At 39.7% G+C, this 18,785-nt stretch overlaps 1 protein-coding gene across 3 annotated transcripts; it reads right to left on the reverse strand.

Moving 5' to 3' along the window:
• Window positions 1-2,535: 2,535 nt before the first annotated feature.
• On the reverse strand, window positions 2,536-11,764 carry vps29 (VPS29 retromer complex component). Of its 3 annotated transcripts, none has more exons than XM_012875947.3 (5): window positions 11,670-11,741; window positions 9,289-9,300; window positions 4,668-4,859; window positions 3,362-3,597; window positions 2,536-3,026 (listed from the first exon to the last, which is right to left on the reverse strand). In XM_012875947.3, exons 1-5 carry the CDS (start codon window positions 11,670-11,672, stop codon window positions 2,909-2,911), a joined length of 561 nt encoding a protein of 186 aa, XP_012731401.1. In that variant the 5' UTR covers window positions 11,673-11,741; the 3' UTR covers window positions 2,536-2,908. The 3 variants fall into 3 exon arrangements, with proteins under 3 accessions (XP_012731401.1, XP_036006426.1, XP_012731402.1); XM_036150533.1 differs by lacking the exon at window positions 11,670-11,741 and adding an exon at window positions 11,055-11,072; XM_012875948.3 differs by lacking the exon at window positions 9,289-9,300 and having other exon boundaries at window positions 11,670-11,764.
• Between the last annotated feature and the right edge of the window lie 7,021 nt (window positions 11,765-18,785).

The raw sequence follows: 18,785 nt of genomic DNA on the forward strand, positions 1-18,785 counted from the left end.
TGTGGGTGGAGCCGAGGTAGCAGGCAATAATTTATCTCTGTGGGAACATGAAAAAAGCCGCTGGGAAAGTTAGGGATATTCCTGCGCTTTGTGTGACAGAAAAAGGTATAGTCCCTTCAGTTCCACAAAAGAAAAGACGAAAAAAAAAAAGAAAAGATTAACAGAGAAATACTTTGTGTTAGACAGGACGATGTTTTAGAGCTCAGCTGCCATGAGCTAAGCTTTAGTGACTGGAGTCTGAGTGCTCTGTGGTGGCTGTTTGCGGTCAACATTAAACAATTAAAGGCCAGTTTCTTGTAAGCGCTGCTCGCCATAACAGGGAACGAAACTGAGAAATAACTTGTTATGCTTCCAGGTTTGTGCTTTTGATGGTTTCATTTTGAACACGTATATTTTCAAACTATTTCTTAGACAAATAAAAACAGTTTTCTACTTTAGGCTTCATCTCCTGTGAATGCATGTGAATAAATTGCACAATCTGGCTACATATTTCTTTATCGCGCATAAAAAGTGTATTTCAAGAACTCTGGAGATATCGTAGTCCAAGATAGGCCCCCATCATGGCTGACCTTTTGGACAGCGTCACAAAACTGTATGCAGAGTTACAATCACAAAGGTCACTCCAAACCTTATTGCGAATTTAAATAAAAGTTTAGTTAAGCATGTTGTCTTCTGGAGACATCTGCAATCACCCATGATGCACTGGAATTGTGAAATCAATCAAATTGTAATTCCAATGGTATATTAGTGATGTATTCAAATCATGTTCAATTAATCAATCAGTCAATCTCATATATTAATCAATCTGCGTGGGGGCGGGGCGGGGGGGGGGGGGGTGAGTAGGTCTAAGATCTATAATCGTGTCCTTTGTCTTGGACATATAAAGCTGTAAAAAAGACTGTTGAGACCAACATATAGAACCATCTAAAACAGAACCATGATAATTTTCATTTCCCTGCAGAAGGCTTACAATAGCAGAATCACCTGCAAACTTTAAAATATATCTGTTGTTATGCTGGCTACAACGGCCATTAGTGTAAAGAATGTAAAGCAAGGGGCACAAGTCTCACTGTCTGGGAACGACCTGGTAGAGGAAGGTAACTCTTCTGTTGTATTCTTATTTACTCTTAAATTGATGTAGTTGTATATTTTAATCCACGTTATTTTAGCCCAGCTGCATTAATGGCTTCAAATCTAAATTTAACAAAAAAAAAAACTCAGATAGTTACAGCCTTAATTAGCAGGATGTTCTTGCTTGTTGTCCAAACTCTTCAGAGTCCAGTTGTGTCACAGCGGGGAAACGTCTATGACATGTCCTATGCTGAGTCTGAGAAAGACTTAAGTTGGCCACCAATTAATTCCCACAGTAAAGGTATTATCTAATCAGTTTCATAATGGCAGTCAAATAGTGGCCTAAACTGATGGATCAAGGGGGCTCCGCGCCATAGAGTTCTTTCCTCTTTTCTCTAAGTTTCCCTCAGATATAGGTCAGGTAAAATCCCTCCAAATTATGCACATTACCCTACCATTAAATTTCAGGGAGAGAAAGATGCTAATCCTAAAACTATCTCATAAAATTAGACTTTAATCACCTAATCTTTGACTGCTCAGACATTTTCCATTAATCGGTAATAGTAATAGTTTTAATTGTTAAAATTGATAAGTGAGATTATTAATAGATTCATTGTTGAGATGCATCACTATTGCGGTTCTCAAAAAAATAAATACCACTTTTGACATAGAAGTCCTTATAATTTTTTTCTAAAGTATAAAATCTCAAAAATAAAAAGGAAAATAAATTGTCCATCAGTTTCTTAATAGAGATGACAATGATCAGTCGTATTTATTTAAGTCTGCTTGGTGGTGACGTGCAGAAAGCCCCGGGTCCAGCATGTTCTCCCTGCGCATGCATGGCTTCCCTCCAGGTAAACTCCATATGCAAAAACATGACTATTAGGTTCAACGGTCTCTGTAAATTGCCCTTAGGCGCACGCGTTTGTGTGTGTCTGCACATGGCTGTTTGTCCAGGGTGTTCCTTGCCTCTCAAACGATGACCGCTGGAGATAGGCAACAGCCCCTCCACAACTCTTTGAGCATAAGCAGGTATAAGATGGAGAAACAAGCCTTGTCAAATGCAACAAATGTCAATACACAGGTGAAATTCCTATTCGAGACCTTTTTCTTACTCAAAATCTTTGAAGCAGCTCCCACTTCAACTCCAAATACAACTCTATCTTTACAAATACCAAAATCATTACAATAGCAATTACCCTGATTCTATAAGTAAATGCATGTTTTTGAGCTTGTATGTGTAAGGCTGACCATGTGTGGATGAGAGAAACATTCACAGTAGACTCAACACTATGCAGCCAACTCTTCTGTGTAAAAAAAAAAATCCTTGCATGTTGTGTCACCACACAACCTCAGAAAAAGACAGCATCAAATAATTAATAGTCAACAATTAATGACATTCATATTCATATTGAGTGCCTGTAAACCAAAAACATAGCTTGGAAAAGAAATCAAAACACACCATTGGAGGGAAATTCCATCTTTATTGTGGAAGTGAATGAATAAGGCAGATCTAAGAAAACTTATGGCATGTTGGTCACATGTACAGGATTTAATAAGGGTGAAAATGAAAATCACAAAAAAAAGTCTGAAAATGTTTAATAGCAAGACTTGTGACATAATTGTGTTCTCTATTGTATCCTCTACTGACAGCTCGCATATAAGTGAATGAGGATGACATATAAACAATATAATACACAAGCATTTTAGAGTTGAGTTCATGAACAGCGTTAACACTGTGGTGAACTGAGGGAGCTGCTGCCCCCTAGTGGGCAGGATGAAACAATACGCTCAGCCTCACTAACTTGTGCCATTCCTCCTGCTCCCCACAACTCCTTTACGACTTCTTATACTCGATTCTCTCCACCTTGACGTCGTCTCCGATCAGCTGATAAACGTACGTCACCACTGTAGACGCTTGGATGTCCATTAGTACAAAAGAGGGGATAATGTTCCTAGAAAACAGAACACACAAAATATAAGACGTTACAACACATAAAGGTTTAACAAATGAAAATAATGCAGGTAATACCGACTCCCAGATACAGCGTTTCTACCATGTTCCATTCAAGCATTTGACTTTTCCAGACTCAAATTTTCCAACATCTCAGTCGATTTAAGAGCCATCTCTTATATCTGACTCAGACTGGCATCAGCCATCTGCTATGGTGTGGATTGCTGGAGCAGCAGCTGATCTGGAGCTGACGGTGTGCTGAACCAGACTTCTTATATTTCGGTCTGTTTTAATATTTCCTAGTTTAAAACAGAAACAAGTTAGAGTCCCAGCTACCTTTCCAGTGCATTGTAGGCCCCGGTAGCAGAGCCGGGGTTGATGTAAAACTTGTTTTCATTCTCGAAAGCCTCGAACTTATGCGTGTGCCCTGAGATGAGAATGTCGACGTCCAGCTGCCTCTGGAGCAGCGCCAGGCTGGCCATGTCGCCCCAAGGGATGACCTGGTGGCCGTGGATGAGACCGATCTTGAACTGGCCCACTGTCACCACCTTCTGCTCCGGGTAGTTCAGGTTCTGAGGAGGACGTGTGAAGCGAGAGAAATAACGAGCAGCGTCAAACCTCTGCACTTCAGCTTCGGTTTTATTGAATGCATTAGCAGAAGTGTACAGAGAAAACCCTGAAATCAAATAAAGCCAGTGTCCAAAAGCATCCATTATTTACTGGACAGGTACCCTGAGGGGGTAAAGTATTCATACCCCTTTAGCTTTTTCACAATTTCATTCACCTTCAACAACAAACCTTTATGTTTAATTGTGATATTATGCGACAGACTAAGCCTAAGGTATTCATTATGTGATGTAAAGGGAAAGTAATGTATTATTTCCTTTTTCAAAACAATAACATTCTACTCTGGTACCCCTAAATAAAATCTAATGAAAAAAATGAGTAAACAGAATTTAGCTGTGTAGAATTTAGCTTTTCTGTTAAGGGAACAGAGGTTTTTAGGGGACAGTAGTGAACAGGCAGCATTATGAAGACCAAACAACACATGGGGATAAATCTGTGGAGAAGTATAGATTAGGGCTATCTTTTGAAACAACAGCCCGAGCTTTGAACAGCTTGGGGAACCACTGTTCAACCCACTTCAAGCCACTTGGATCAAGAAAAACATCCACTGCACCCTGAACTCATGAACCTTACAGTGAAGCATGGCGGTGGCAGTATCATGCTGTCAGGGTTCTCTTGTAGTGTAGGGACAGAGGGGTTTTTCAGATCATGGCCACAAAGGAATGGTTTAAAAAAAAATAAAAAAGTAGAACAGTTCAGTCGAAGTCCAGATCTACTGTAAATCAAATGGAGAATTAAGGCATGACTGAAAACCTGATGTTCACTGAGGCTTTTAGTCCAATATAAGCCTGGGTTTTATGGGGGGGACTAAAATGAATTCCATATTTTTTGTCTAATGTAAAATATCAATACGCAGAATTTTGTTTGTGGTTCTAATGGGCCACATTTTCATTGGGCGTACTTTTGATAGGCACCATGATCGCCATGTTTCTCTTGGTGCTAATTATCGTCCAAGTTAATTGTTTTTCATGAGGAGGTTTAGATAATAAGGTGGGGTTGGATAAAGAGTACACACCTCATCAAAGTCTCCACGTACTATGTGGACGTCCCCAGCGAGGGTTTTCAGGTAGTCATAACTCTCCTTGGTGCAGAGGTTGCCGGTGCAGAGAATGTGCTGGATCTTCCCCGGCACCAACAGCTTCTTGAACTTGGCTGGCAACGTGTTGCACCGGTGAGGAATGTGCAGGTCACCTAACACCAGAACCAACTAATAACAGTGCACAAACACACATAAAGAAACAGTCAGTTACCCGCAGATTCATTAAGGTGCCTGAGGACTGTAAGAGAAAACTGTCCTAGGACAGAGCCCTGCAGGGCACCGTTGGTTAATCCTGCAGCAGATGAGAATGCACCCAGACTCCCACACCTCCATTAGCTCAGTGGTAAATTACTTTACCATTTTTAATAGAAGATAAATATGAAAGCTTATTCTATTGGACCTAAGAACCTATGACAGCAGATAAACTCCTGACTCGAAGCTTTTGCTAAATAACATTCTGAACAGAAATGTGTCTGAATTCAAACTGGCTTCTAAATGTTATTTCACAGAGTTTTTAAAAAGCCCAAAGAGAATAAAAAAATCAAATAAAAAAACAATGAACCGAATATGCACAGCTGGACTTCAGACACTGGGCGGCAGATTAGACAGATGTATATTTCCACATGAGACAAGAAGTGACAGACATAAGCCAACTGAGTTTAAAGGGTCAGTTCAGGATTTTTTAACGTGAGGTTTGGTTAAGAATTAAGATCTTTCCTACAGTAGACAACTCGCTCAACGCTTTAATTTAGTATTAACCCGGATTAGTTTGTTTCAGAGGCCTCAGTCTGCTGTGCAAAGATCTTCAGCTTCTCTGTACATAACAATCCAACATAAAGGTGATTGAAGCTTCATAAAACAGCACTGGCCAAAACCACTGAGTTGTTTCAGATGCTAAAAGTCCACCTTGGTCTTGGCTCCTCTCACACTAGCAATTAGCTTCCAGGACCGATTAATCTGCTGAAGACCCATAGAGAGTTTCCCTACTCCAGGCAAAGCATTGGCTGCTTCTAACCTTTTAACAGAACCTCAATTCAAAAATCCTAAAATACCCCTTGAATAGCAAACACGAAATCCACAAATCCCTCCGTAACTACGCAGCTGAAGCAGGTAAATGTTTGAGTTTAGAGCTCAGGTGGGTAAAAAAAAAAAACACATTTACATTTTAAAGATCTTATTTGAGCTAAAAATATTTAAATATATATATATATATATTTAAACTAAATAAATATTTATTTAGTTAACAGGAGAGAAAATCCTGAAACGCTGATGCACCAATTTAAATGTGTACAAATGATGTGTGTTCCCATCTAACTGAAAGCTACAGGGCAAATGTTTGGATATACCAACAAACTCATTTTATGTTCTAGAAAGTAAACATCCAAAAGACTCATTACCTCTTTTTGTAAACACAATAACTAGCAGAAAAGGGATTGCTTTTAATCTGACACCTGCTGTTATGATCAGGGAAATCCAACCTCAGATGAACATTTCATGATGTTCAGCAGTGTGTGAACAACTTTGTTACCCTAAGATTCTCCAGGATGTTAAGCTGCAGTAGGCAGCAGTAACGCAAAGCATTCTGCCTGACCTTTAATTCATTCAATATTATCTGTGGAAAACTTTGCATTACACCATATTTCTATTTATACTGCTTCATTCCTATTTGGGGTCAGTTGATTTTATATATATATATATATATATCACAGCTCTTGGCCCGTGGTCACGCCAGAACAAGACAACTCCTACTGGTAGATGTTATTAATCAGTCATAAACCATATTTCTTTACAGCAGACAATAGGCTGAACTTGTGAAACCACTTTAAAGAGTGGGTTGTCAAAGCAGGTCCAAAAGAACACATGGTCACTGCAAAATAGCCCGCAGCTCCATTTCATTACTAAAAATTGGGTATGAAATGCCGAAAACGGCAAATGGGTGTAATGATCAGAGAGGCTGGACTAATTCTATGACTGCAAGGTTTCCAGATCCTGTGCCCATTAAAAAACAGCTAAATCTGATCTCACTAGGACTACATGGAACGTTGACAACTGCTCTGACACAGTTTAGCTAATTTCCTCTCTGTAGACGAAGAAATTTACAAGACAGGCGCATCAACACTCATCTCTCTACATTAATTGCTGGTCATTCTTTCTTGAAGATGTGAAGTATCTTCCTGCTCCAGAGAAGCAGACTGCCAAAACTCATTCTATGGAGAGCTGACGACGACTTATTAAAGGATATTTTATTAATGGCAGCGGACTACAACTTCCTCTCGTCCAGAAGCAGCACAGTTGACACCTTTGCACCAGCCGTTCCTGCATAGCAGGCTAGATGCACTTCAACAGGGAATTCATGCTTTGTGTTCTGCCTGACCAGGTCGGATTGTGAAGGAAACCAGTCAGAGGGGAGAAAGCAACTCATTCTCCGTTTTCTCCGGCTCGTTCAGGTGTCTGAACCCCGGTTCTCCTCCCAAGCTCGGATACGCTATAGGCGGAGCTGATTTCAGCCGCTTGTATTTGTGCCGTTTGACCCAAAGTGAGGCTGGGCTTCGCTCAGTAGCGCAGCTCTTTCCACACCACAATCTTGACAGCCTTCTGCATCTTGAGGGGCAAAACTCCTTCCCTGCTGCCCATGAGGCTGTTCATCTGAAACTGTATTTTTCACATTTAGAACCTGGAGGTAATTGAGAATTTTCATATCCAAAAAAAAATGATTGCTTTAGAAAAGACCTTCAACTTTCCCCTCAGTCTGGTTTATTTTGACTTTGCTTTTCTGTTTGTATTTTTACAGATGCAGCGTGATTTGTTGGCCCCCTGGTAAGGTTGTGTAAAAGGTCTTACAGCAAATCCATATTTTCTTGCTCTAGAGTAACTACGCCCAGTAGAATTTTGCTCATTTCAATTAAGTCCTAATTGAAATCATCTAATGAGCGGGGTAAAAACTGTTCCCCATCCTGCTGGATCGTCCGTTGCCCTGGGTCTTCTCTTCAGCTCAGCCCACAGGCTCTCACTAGGATTTGGGTCTGGGGACTGAGATGACTGAAAAAAATGTTTTGTTTGGTCTGGGTTTGCTGGCAAAGGCCACAATTATTTTCAATCTGTTTGCACTGTAAGGGGTTCTCTAAGCATATGGAAGAGGGACAGGCTGCCAGTATCACTGATGGGGGGATATTCCACATGTCCATTCTGTGCTTTACACCAAATCCATCTGGAGTGTTTGTATTGGCAAAAAGCCTAATTTAAAGGTGCACATTCAATTTATTTTACTTTTTTTTTTTATACGTCAGTAGCTCACTCTGGCTGCATTCAAAGTTTTTATGAAAGATTATCAGGTCCTGCTGGTGTATTAGTTGTTATTTTGGTGTTTTAAGCTTTGTTTTTGCTCAATTTGTTAGCAAATAAATCCTTTCATGTTTAAAAAATTTAGCGGAAGTACGTACTGCGCATGTGCCGCAGGGGTTAAAACAAGGAAGCGGCTAACGGCTATTAGCATCTCCCAGTTAAACAATGAAGAATGGTCCGAGGTCCAGTGGGGAAAAAAAGCGCAAAAAATATGATTCCAAGAGGGAAAATGCTGAAATGTCAGTATGAATGTTGGTTTTCAATGAAGTGAATGCTAGACCTGCCGAGGCTCAGATGTGACCACAGAGTTGATTTACGTGAGTAAATGTTCTGATATGAGGCTGTTAAAATGTTTGTACATTGGTTTATTTAATTAATAACGGTTGGTCTTGGTCACGCTGAGCTGCCGCTTTATTGGGAGGCATTGCAGTAGGCGCGGTCCGGCATTATTTACAATTGTTTTATAAATGAAGCAAACCGGTATTATGATAGTTCTGCGATACTGTCACTAGATGTCGCCACATCTGTTTATATTTGTTAATCACGCCCCAGAGAGAATTATCTTTTGGCTCAAGAACACTATCAAGATGGAGGCTAGGTGTATACAACCTTAGCTGATCATGATCCAACGGTTTTTGGTCTTTTTTATTAAGCATATTATGTGGCTATATACCTTTAGGTATTTTTTGACCAGAGCATAAAACTCCAGCCCACGTCCAATTAAAAGCTTAACTTGTAGTTTGTGTTTGTGATACCAGGACAAATAAAATTAGTTTTCATCCTGGCTTCACCCCCAAATATTAATCTGGCATGTGAACATCTTCTAATGGTTGTTATGGTTGTTATGTTTCCTGTAATAGGACAGTTAGCGCGGGAGATGTTTTAGCTCCCTTGCCATCCTGGCTCCGCTGTGTGACAGCAAAATAAATGTAGGCTCCTCTTCCAACAAAGTGGCCAGTAGCTACAATAAACTAGTCTGCTAAGATTAATTTATTTGGAAGCCCTTTGCATATCTTTACCAGGGGTGCCAACAAATTTGTCCACCTTATATATTTGAGATAACAGCACAGATCAAGAGTATGTCAGCATAGATCAACGTCACGGCAGCTGCTGAAACAGCACCGGTTAGCTGCACTAAAAGGATGAAAAACAAAACTGGCACACATATCAATTTTGCAACCCCAATCGTTGTTAGAGCGTCAGGCAGAAGGGTGATCAGAAAAACAAGAATCCAGCATAAAGCGAGCACACTTACCCGGTGACCAGCCTGGTTGGGTGGAGACAGGTATAGACAGGTGGGGGTGGGGAGTGGGTAAAGGAGGGCAGAGAGGAGGAGGTGCACGTGTACAACGACACAGGATGTGATCAAAGAGTGGGGTAAAAAAAAATACAAAAAGGAGAAAATAAACAGAAGAAAGTTGGGAGAAATTAAAAAGTGAATGGATCAAGGAGGCAGATAAATTAATGAATCATTCAAAAACAAATAATGAAAAAAAAAAAAAAAAAAGTGGCAACGTGATTCAGACATTTGTTAATGGTTGACGGTTAGTGATCATGCTAAGCTGAAAAAAAAAAAACAAATGCAGGAATCTGAGCGAGAGACAATCAAAAATCATGTGCAAAAGCGAACCTGATCACTTACTGGGGTTCAGTACAAATACTAATGCAGACTGCTTTTAACAGAACCCCTAAAGCCAGAGCCAGCCCAAGGCAGATGAGATTTAAGCCATGGATCAGGGCACCCAGCAGGGAACCACCCGCAAGTTCAATGGACTTCTCCCCCAACAAACACACTGCAGTTCACTTCAAGCAGAACAAGCTTTCAAAAAAGGATTTGAAGATTTAGATTTAAAAGATTATTTTCAATGTATAAATAATTAGGATTAAAAATAACTAATATACCTGTTTTAAACAGAAGAAAATATAGCTTGGTAGTTATGTCAATACCAGATGTGTAACTGTGACGCATTAATTTAACTTAATTATTTGTCCTCAGGATAAAATCTTTCTATCCAAGCTCTGGATCTTTATGGTTGGCTGAATCGCAGCAGTTTGTTTTGAACTGCAGCAGAAACCGCTGTCCATCGTCATAATACAAAACTGTATGCCTCCATTTATTGATCTAGTTATTAACCTAAGTTTTAAAACTTGGCTTATTGTGTCAAATGTTGCTGTTTGATAAAGAAATAAGTGATTTATCATAATCAATCAATTAGCACGCCTCAAATTCATTAGATTTATATTGTTAATCATGTCCCACACGTTGCTAGATCTTTCCTTCGTTATTTCTGCTGGAGTCGCATTTTATTCATACTATAACTTCAGATTAATTAAGCTAATAAATGGCCGTGGTAAATGGCCTGCACTTGTATAGCCCTTTATGACGTCAGGGCACCAAAGTGCTCTGATGTAGCCCCAGTGGCCCTGGGCCCTACTTTTATAATAAATCTATAATGTGCTTTGAATACAAATGGCAAATAAAATGTTTCAAAGGAAAAAGGAGCTAGACGGGTTTTCCTGATACAGATTTCCAGTTTTCTCTGAGGTCCGACCTGCTCATTTCAGTTTTTTAAGAACATAAAAAGAGCAAGAATTGTTCACCAGGTACTTTGCTAGTGGTGGCAGTTTTGAACGCACCGGAAAATGAAAGAATTACAAGATTATCTCGGTTCACACAGCTAATTATAGGTCTGATGTTGTTAAACTCAAAAGAGACCGTTAAAGTGCACGCTTGTGGTTGATGGGTTTACAAACAGCAAATGGTGGAAGTTACTTTTTAAGCACGTAATAAACAACCAAAAACTCTTTTTTTTCTGTTGCATTTTGGTGTACAATGCATCTCTAATTCAGAGAAACAACTACTTATTTAATAAATACTATTAATAAAATTATTTGAAAGTTGATTGTATCTGTTGTGATAAAACCTTAACATTTATGGGCGGTGAATACAAAATGTGCAGACAATCCAGCCTGCACGGTTTATATTATTGCTATAGCAGTGGAAGCGGGGGTCACACACACCATGATTTGCCTGGACCTCCATACAATCTTGGACCGGCTCTGTCTAACCTGAAAACTATAAAAGGCTGAAAATTAGAAGGGAAAACGGAATGGATGAACAAATAAGAACATTCTGATAACAGTCTCCTAAAGGAAATGTCTCCACTTTGCCCGTCTGACAAAGAACTAACAGTGTGGGATCATATCCAGGAAGCAGGTCTCATTAACGCTACAAAATGTATAACAGGATGAAGCTGTCTTTAGCTGGTTAGCCATTCTGGCGCTAATTTGGTTGGTAAATGTGGGAAAAAAACACACATGCTGTGGCAACAAAATACAGCAAGAAGAAGTATGGCGACCTAAAACAACTCGCCAGGCAAAGACACTGTTGTATGAGGGGGTGAGTGCAACTAGCAGGAGTAGATTTCTGGGGGACTAAAACTCAGGATGTCATGTGATCGTCGGTCCATCTTTTAATGGAGCTAAAGTAGAAGTAACGCTAAAACTAAACCCCGGTACGACGCTGGGACGCAGCGTCAGTCTCTTTACGTCGCCTGCTACTTCGCTAAGACGCCGCGCGCTTAAAAGGCTCAGTGCGCGAGGAAAATGCTGCTCCTTTCGACATTTCATACTCACCATCTTGTCTGTTGCTGTTTGCTGCTAGTCCGGTTGAGGAAGAGCCTGCGCACGCACGTAACGTAGGCCGAGCGTAGACGCCGCTAGGGGCGTCCCGGAAGTCACACAACATCCCCGCCATATTGAGAGTGGCATCGCGCAGAGAAGGTTTTCAAGAATCGGAATTAGCTTTAATTTACTCGCTTACGAGGAATATTTGACTCTAGATTGTACAATGCTCGCGATGTGCATACCTGTACAATGATACTATAACACAATAATACTGTAATAAAGTTTAACACAGGTTACAGTGTAGAGAACACATACACACTATAAACAACACGGACAGATTGAGACAACATTGATAAAGTGCAATGAGCAGAGGGCAATGGATGCTGGAGTAAATTATTACCATTATTTTTATTATTGTGTACATGTCAGAGGTGGAAGTGATGTATAGGTGCACATACACATACAAACACACTGTCAACAATGTGATGAGTGCAGAGAGTGCTGGAAAAAAATATTGTATGTGGTGTTATGTTCGTGTAGTAGGTTGATTTGGTACACTGTATATGCAATATGGCAATATTAGGAATATGAACAGCATTGAAATAGAGAGTAATGAAAATACCTGATAAGTGGTAGCCAATAAACATGTGGCTCAATGGAAGCACAATTTCTTTATTTTTTTTTATTTTTTTGGTTCTTTGTTTATAATTTGATACTTTGAGTCAAAGTCAGCTGTTCAGTGATGATCTTTTCTGCAGTCCTGACTGTCCATTGCAGGAAGTACATCCTCTGCTGGGCCTTATGGTGACAGTGTTAGGTTCCATTTTAGATTAAGGGTATCGGTGGGGACAGTCGTGCTAATCCGCAAACAGATAATTGCAGAGCTAACGTTGCGTTCATTGCGTTATCCTTCACGTTAAGTTTTGAAACATAATGTTATGCATATAGCTACTGTTCCCTTAAGCAGAGGAATGAAGTACAACACATGAGTATGGAATATCATGTCCTGATTGTCCTGGCTGAAGCCACCTCTAATCATGCCTCCTAAGCAAATATTGTGATGACGACAAGTGACAGGCCCCGCTTGTACTATATATTCATCTGTCATCACAGTCATTACTCAGTTTGATAGCTGCTCTTCACCAAGCCCAGCTGAGCAGCGGGGCAACCATGTGTTGTATTTGATCCTCTCCTTCAGGGAACAGTGGTTATATGCATAAAATTACGTTCCCTTTCAGTCAATTCATTCAGTACAACACACGAGTATGGGACCTATATAATCGCCACACAAAGCAGCCATCAAACCTAAGTCAGACACAGCATGCTAATGCAACACTTTAGAACCAGCAGAACAAACAGAGTGAGCCACAGAAGTGGCTGTCACATCCAAAAGATAAAACTGTACAAATGTGTGCACTGAAAACCAGCTGGCCGCAGCACAAACGCCACTCATGGGAACCCCTCTGAATAGGGCCAAGGAGGTTGCTACACACTAGTTGGAGTGAACTCTCACACCATGTGGCATGGGGAGTCCCCGGCTACTGTAAACTAGAGAAGTGGCCTCCACAATCCAGGGTGAAAGTCTATGTATGGACAGAGCTTTCCGCTTTTATGGGTTAGCATCAGAGATTTTGCCACGGTTTCTTTATTCGAGAGGGATCAGTTCTCCGAATAACGCAAAAGGCGAAAGAGGTTAAGATTAACAATATTTATTCCATAGTAGGCCAAAATAATAGCAATACAATAAGGACACAACCTAAATAATACAGATTACCCCAGTGCTGGACCACAGCTAAGCCATCTTTAGGAGGAATGGTTAACATGGAAGTCTTTACAGTGCTGCTTATGCTCTGTCACAAAGATTTGAAGAAAGACTGGATGTGTTGGATAAAAAGTTTGAAAACTTTGAACTGTGCATATTCCTTACATCTTTTTGACAGCTTCCTTACTCTATGCATTCAAAACAATTAAAAAGCAGTGAAGGAAATCTGTTATTGCATTTCTTATGTAATGGTATTACTTTATTCTTGGTGTTTTCTTTAAGACCTTTAAACTCAGGAACTCTTCTGTGGTTTTAACTGCTTTAGCCAAAAAGTAAAACAGAATTTTTGAAGTAAAAACATCTCCTCAAAAACAAATTTTTCTGTGCATCATTTAAGAAGAAATAACCCATTTTGAAGTTTGGTATAAGTTACTGGGGTTGGTGTTTGTGGGAGCCATATGCTGCAGCAGGAATGAGGGGTTTAAGCCTGACATGTCCACTAGATGGCAGTAATGTCTCCAGCACAGCTGAAACAGATGAGCAGAGTTTTTTTTATCATCTAAGTCTTTTCTTAAATAAAGCTTTACTTACAACTGCATTGATACAGAATCTCGTAGAGAATTCAGTTGCATACAATGTCAAATTAAGAGTGACATCAGCAACAATAAACAAAGATAAATCCAGCAACAAACAAATCAAAGTAAAGACAGCACTAACAACAAAGGGCCATTACAGTGACATCATAATGCAATGCTTTTGAACCAATGACATTTTAGAGTACAAGGCAGTCCTCAGCAAGAATGAGCAGGTTGGATATTGATGAGTTTGTTTGGGACAATAGTTCCAGACAATGAAAATAATTCCTCAGTTCATTTTTGAACCCAGCTCCAGAGGGCAAGCAGTTTTTACATTTTTTACAATGTATGTGATATTTGCCTAAAATGAAAATAAAATGTACTAAATTGTGGTATTTTTGAGGGACAGCTTCAACTTATGTTGAAGCTGTCCTGTTTTTAGGAGACCCAAAACGAGAACATGGCCTATATTAAACCAGGCGATAACTTCCTTCCACAACTGTGCTTCACAAATCTTCATGAAATTTTGACAATCTGGACCCAAATGCTGGGAGGAGGCAGAAGGCAGTAAGTGAAAATAAACAGTTATACTTGAAAATTAATATTCAGAAACTTACAAATTCAACCAGAAGAGAACCACAGGGAAAGAGATTAGTGTGAATAACGGGATGAGCTCACTTTGATGAAGAACAAAAAAACAAAAGTAGTACTACTGTGTAGCTTGACTACTGGAGTGCTAGAATGGAAAGTTAATGAACAGATGGGAGATAACTTGGGAGTGCAGGGAGCTGAGATACAAAACACACAGACACTAAAATACTATAGATCTGTGAACCAAGAGCTAACAAAGACACAGAAAATTAGGAATTTAGATCTATCGAATGTGAACAAAAACTGCAACTCACAGCAAAATAACATATGAACATATGAAATATGAGTACATAACAAAACCATAAGGAATCTTAAAAATAAGGAATGAACTTAAAAATAAAAAACAAAGGCTGAATTATCCTAAAATAAAGCAAAACACAAGACCAAAGAGCCAAAGATTATAACAGCACTCCTTGACGTTGTTAGCGTTATTATAACACTAACAACGTCAAGTAGTTCTCCATATCAGTGTATGAAATGTTCAGTAGGCTGAGTACTTTTACAGTTTTTATTGATTGCTTTGACCGGTTTGAAGAAACTGGCAACCTCTCAGTTTTCATCATCACCATCTCAGCAGAGCAAAAGACACTTCTTGCTAATGAGTTAACCCATTTTCATTGGTTTGACTCATTTTCCTCACCCTTTTGCAAAACAGTTAACACAGATGTCATTCATGCAGTCCAAACTCCATTGCTTTAGCTGTGGTAGTCGAACAGAAACTATATGTTCCAAGCTCTTTGAAACTTCTTGATCGGTATGAAATCACTGAAGCACCTGATTGACACTTCTTTACACAACTTTTCAATTTGCAGTCAGTTTGCAGGCTTTACGTAAAAGGTGCCATGTTGTGTGTTGTTCTTTGCAAGCATGGATGGTCAACGTAAGGCAGATGAGAGTCAGAGTAAGAGGTAGATGGGTCAGGGGAAGAAGATTATGAGGAAGAGGAATCCATGTGTGAGGTGGAGGTGTAGCTGGAAGGGCTGAAGTTACAGATGAAATGTAGGCAACTATGATTGATCATGTGGTAAATCATGACCTTTCACTTAGAGGGGCAGGACAAAGAGTCCAAACTTTTCTCAATAGAAACAAGGTTGCATCCATGGTAAGAGTTTTTCGATGGGAGAGCAGGTGTTGCTGCTATACAGTATATACATCTCTATCTATTCCTATAGAGGAATTCTTCAGTGCATGGAGATGGAAGGTATATGATCACTGCCCCTAGGAGCAGATGCCCTGGCTCAATGCAACGACTGCTGCCGCCCAAGATGTAGATACAGAGGCATGTCAAGGATGGATTAGACAGGTATGAAGATTTTTCCCTAGGTGCATCACAAGGGAAAATATTGAGTGTGATGTAGAAGAAGCAATGTGGCCTATTTGTCAAGAGAGACGACACTAGAAGAGACAGACAGCTCTAGTATCTTCTGTTGGAATATTTCATTTGTAGCCACAAACAAAAAATGAATGAATAATCAATCAAATTTAGATCACAGCATATTTGATTCTGGATCCATTTTTTGCAAGAAGGCAAATTTGATTACAAATGACACTGGCATGTAAGCTGTGTACAGTCTTTAGCTACAATGACCCAGCAATGCTGCACTGATTCACATTGAGTGCGTTATTTTGTATTTTGTTGCCCTTTGTGTAATGAATGATTGGAAGGGCTCAAACATTTGTGTACAAGTTGTATTGTTTGAGGGCAAAGTTTGCTTTTGGTTCATATTTTAAATGTTTTGGCAGAGTTGGGGCCTTTTGCAAACAAAATGGGTAATTTTGACCATTGTTGCCACTGTTTAGGCCTCTGTGTTAACTGTTTTGAAAAATGTGGGTTTTGAGTTGACTGCTGCGTCAAAGCAATCAATAAAAACTGTAATTCTGACCAGATTTACTCTAGCCAGAATTGCTAAATGTCATCTGCTAAATGTCAAATTTCCTTGAAAAACTATCATATCTTCCCTCAACCCCCTTATAAAACCACCTTACTCAGTTACATGTTTCTTTCATTTAAATACACTATTTTTTTATGTACTCTATTGTTTTTTGTGTTGTAAATTTGCCCTCATGGTAGAGTCTCTTATTGATTTTTTTTTTCTGTTTTGTTTTTATATTTTGTTTTCCCTTGTGTTTACCTTCATGCTTACATTTACTATTCACATTCCAGCTGGTACATCTGAATTTCCCCACTGTGGGCCAATAAAGGACATTTATGTTCTCTCCCAATCAATAGTGTCTTGATTTCACTGACAATCCTGCACGGATTTCCCAAGATGGCCGGTGAATACTTTTGTGACGCAGTTTTGGTTGCTCTTTTTCATTTGATTTGCAAATTTTTTTTTTTTAAATGTCTAAATGATCCCTGTTACTGGATGGAAATATCAATTGTATTCCTTCCCCAACAGAGCCTGCCACTCACAATATGGCCGCTGAACTGACGTAATTGTTTTTACTGAGAAACGAAACTCATAGATAAAGCTACATAGATGTCTCCTTGGCTGTTGCTGTTCATTAGAACAATGCGTCAACGCAGCCGCCATCTTTGTACAGGGGACCCTCCTCCTTGAAGAACTAAAAAGATCTCTACAAACACAATCGCAGAAATTTTGCTACTGATATTAAGCAGCTAAAATTGCTACAAGGTTGGGCGTGCGTTTCACACAGAATATAAAAAGGAAGAAAAAGATAATCTAAAAAAAATATGTAGCAAGAAATGTTTTGCCAATTGGAAATAAACTCCGTAGATGAACTTTTTTTCTCACTGTAAGGTGTGTTTTCTTACAGACAGAGTCCTGCCATCGGAAGAAGTACTAAAATGACTCACCTCACCTCATCTTGAAGGTAAATTAAGCAAAATTAAATAATTTTAGCTTTCTAGAGGAACAGAAATAGTTCAAATACTATTTCCATCAAGAAATTAAGTAGTGAAAAAGTGGAGGCGGTGGAGTATAAATACCTAAGAGTTCAGTCAAATGACAGACTGGACTGGAGACGCAACGGTAAATCTGTCTACAAGAAGGAACTGCAGTTCTTGAATAAGCTCAGGTCCTGCAGTGTTAGCAGCAGGATGCTGCATAGCTTCTATAAGTCTGTGGTGGAGAGTGCACTCTCTTCTGCCATCATCTGCTGGGCTAGAAGCAGTGACTTAAAGTCAAAACAAAATTGAATGTTCCTTTTTCAATTCAATTCAATTTTATTTATATAGCGCCAATTCATGAAACATGTCATCTCGAGGCACTTTACAAAGTCAGAATCAGTCAGATTATACAGATTGGTCAAATATTTCCTATATAAGGAAACCAGTTGATTGCTCAAAGTCCCGACAAGCAGCATTCACTCCTGGGGAACCGTAGAGCCACAGGGAGAGTCGTCTGCATTGTACATGGCTTTGCTGCAATCCCTCATACTGAGCAAGCATGAAGCAACAGTGGGAAGAAAAACTCCCCATTAACAGGAAGGAAAAACCTCCAGCAGAACCGGGCTCAGTATGAACGGTCTGCCTCGACCGACTGGGGGTTACAGAAGACAGAGCAGAGACACAACAAGAGAGACAAACAAGCACAGAAGCACACATTGATCTAGTAATCTGTTCTACATTAGATGGTAGTAGCAGGTGATATGTCTTCCCTGGATGATGTCACAATTAACAGAACGCCAGACCAGGTGTACCTACTATGAAGAAAAAGAGAGAGAGCAAAAAGTTAAAAGCTGAAATGATGACAGTCATTTCAATGTAATACAATGCAAAACTGGAGAACAGGAGAACTCAGTAGAGTGAGAAAAATAGGCCCTGATGTCCTCCAGTAGCCTAAGCCTATAGCAGCATAACTATAGAGATAGTTCAGGGTAACATGAGCCACTCTAACTATAAGCTTTGTCAAAAAGGAAGGTTTTAAGATTATTCTTAAAAGTAGACGGGGTGTCTGCCCCACGGTCCAAAACTGGGAGTTGGTTCCACAGGAGAGGAGCCTGATAGCTAAAGGATCTGCCTCCCATTCTACTTTTAGAGACTCTAGGAACCACCAGCAGACCTGCAGTTTTCATTCATTATATAGTGGTGAACTTGAAGTACTAGTAATTTTGTACCAACACCCACCTAATAGAGTAAAATTATGTAATTTTGATCCTTTCTGTGCTTTT

Source organism: Fundulus heteroclitus, chromosome 19, assembly GCF_011125445.2.
Source record: "Fundulus heteroclitus isolate FHET01 chromosome 19, MU-UCD_Fhet_4.1, whole genome shotgun sequence".
In the NCBI taxonomy this organism is placed as follows: Eukaryota; Metazoa; Chordata; class Actinopteri; order Cyprinodontiformes; family Fundulidae; genus Fundulus; species Fundulus heteroclitus.

Bases quoted from the DNA above. Each gene is read 5' to 3' on its own strand.
- vps29 (XM_012875947.3), bottom strand. The intron at 3,598-4,667 runs GTGTGTACTCTT...CGTCCTCCTCAG, and splicing joins TACGTGGAGACTTTGATGAG to AACCTGAACTACCCGGAGCA. The intron at 3,027-3,361 runs GTAGCTGGGACT...TCTGTTTTCTAG, and splicing joins GCCTACAATGCACTGGAAAG to GAACATTATCCCCTCTTTTG.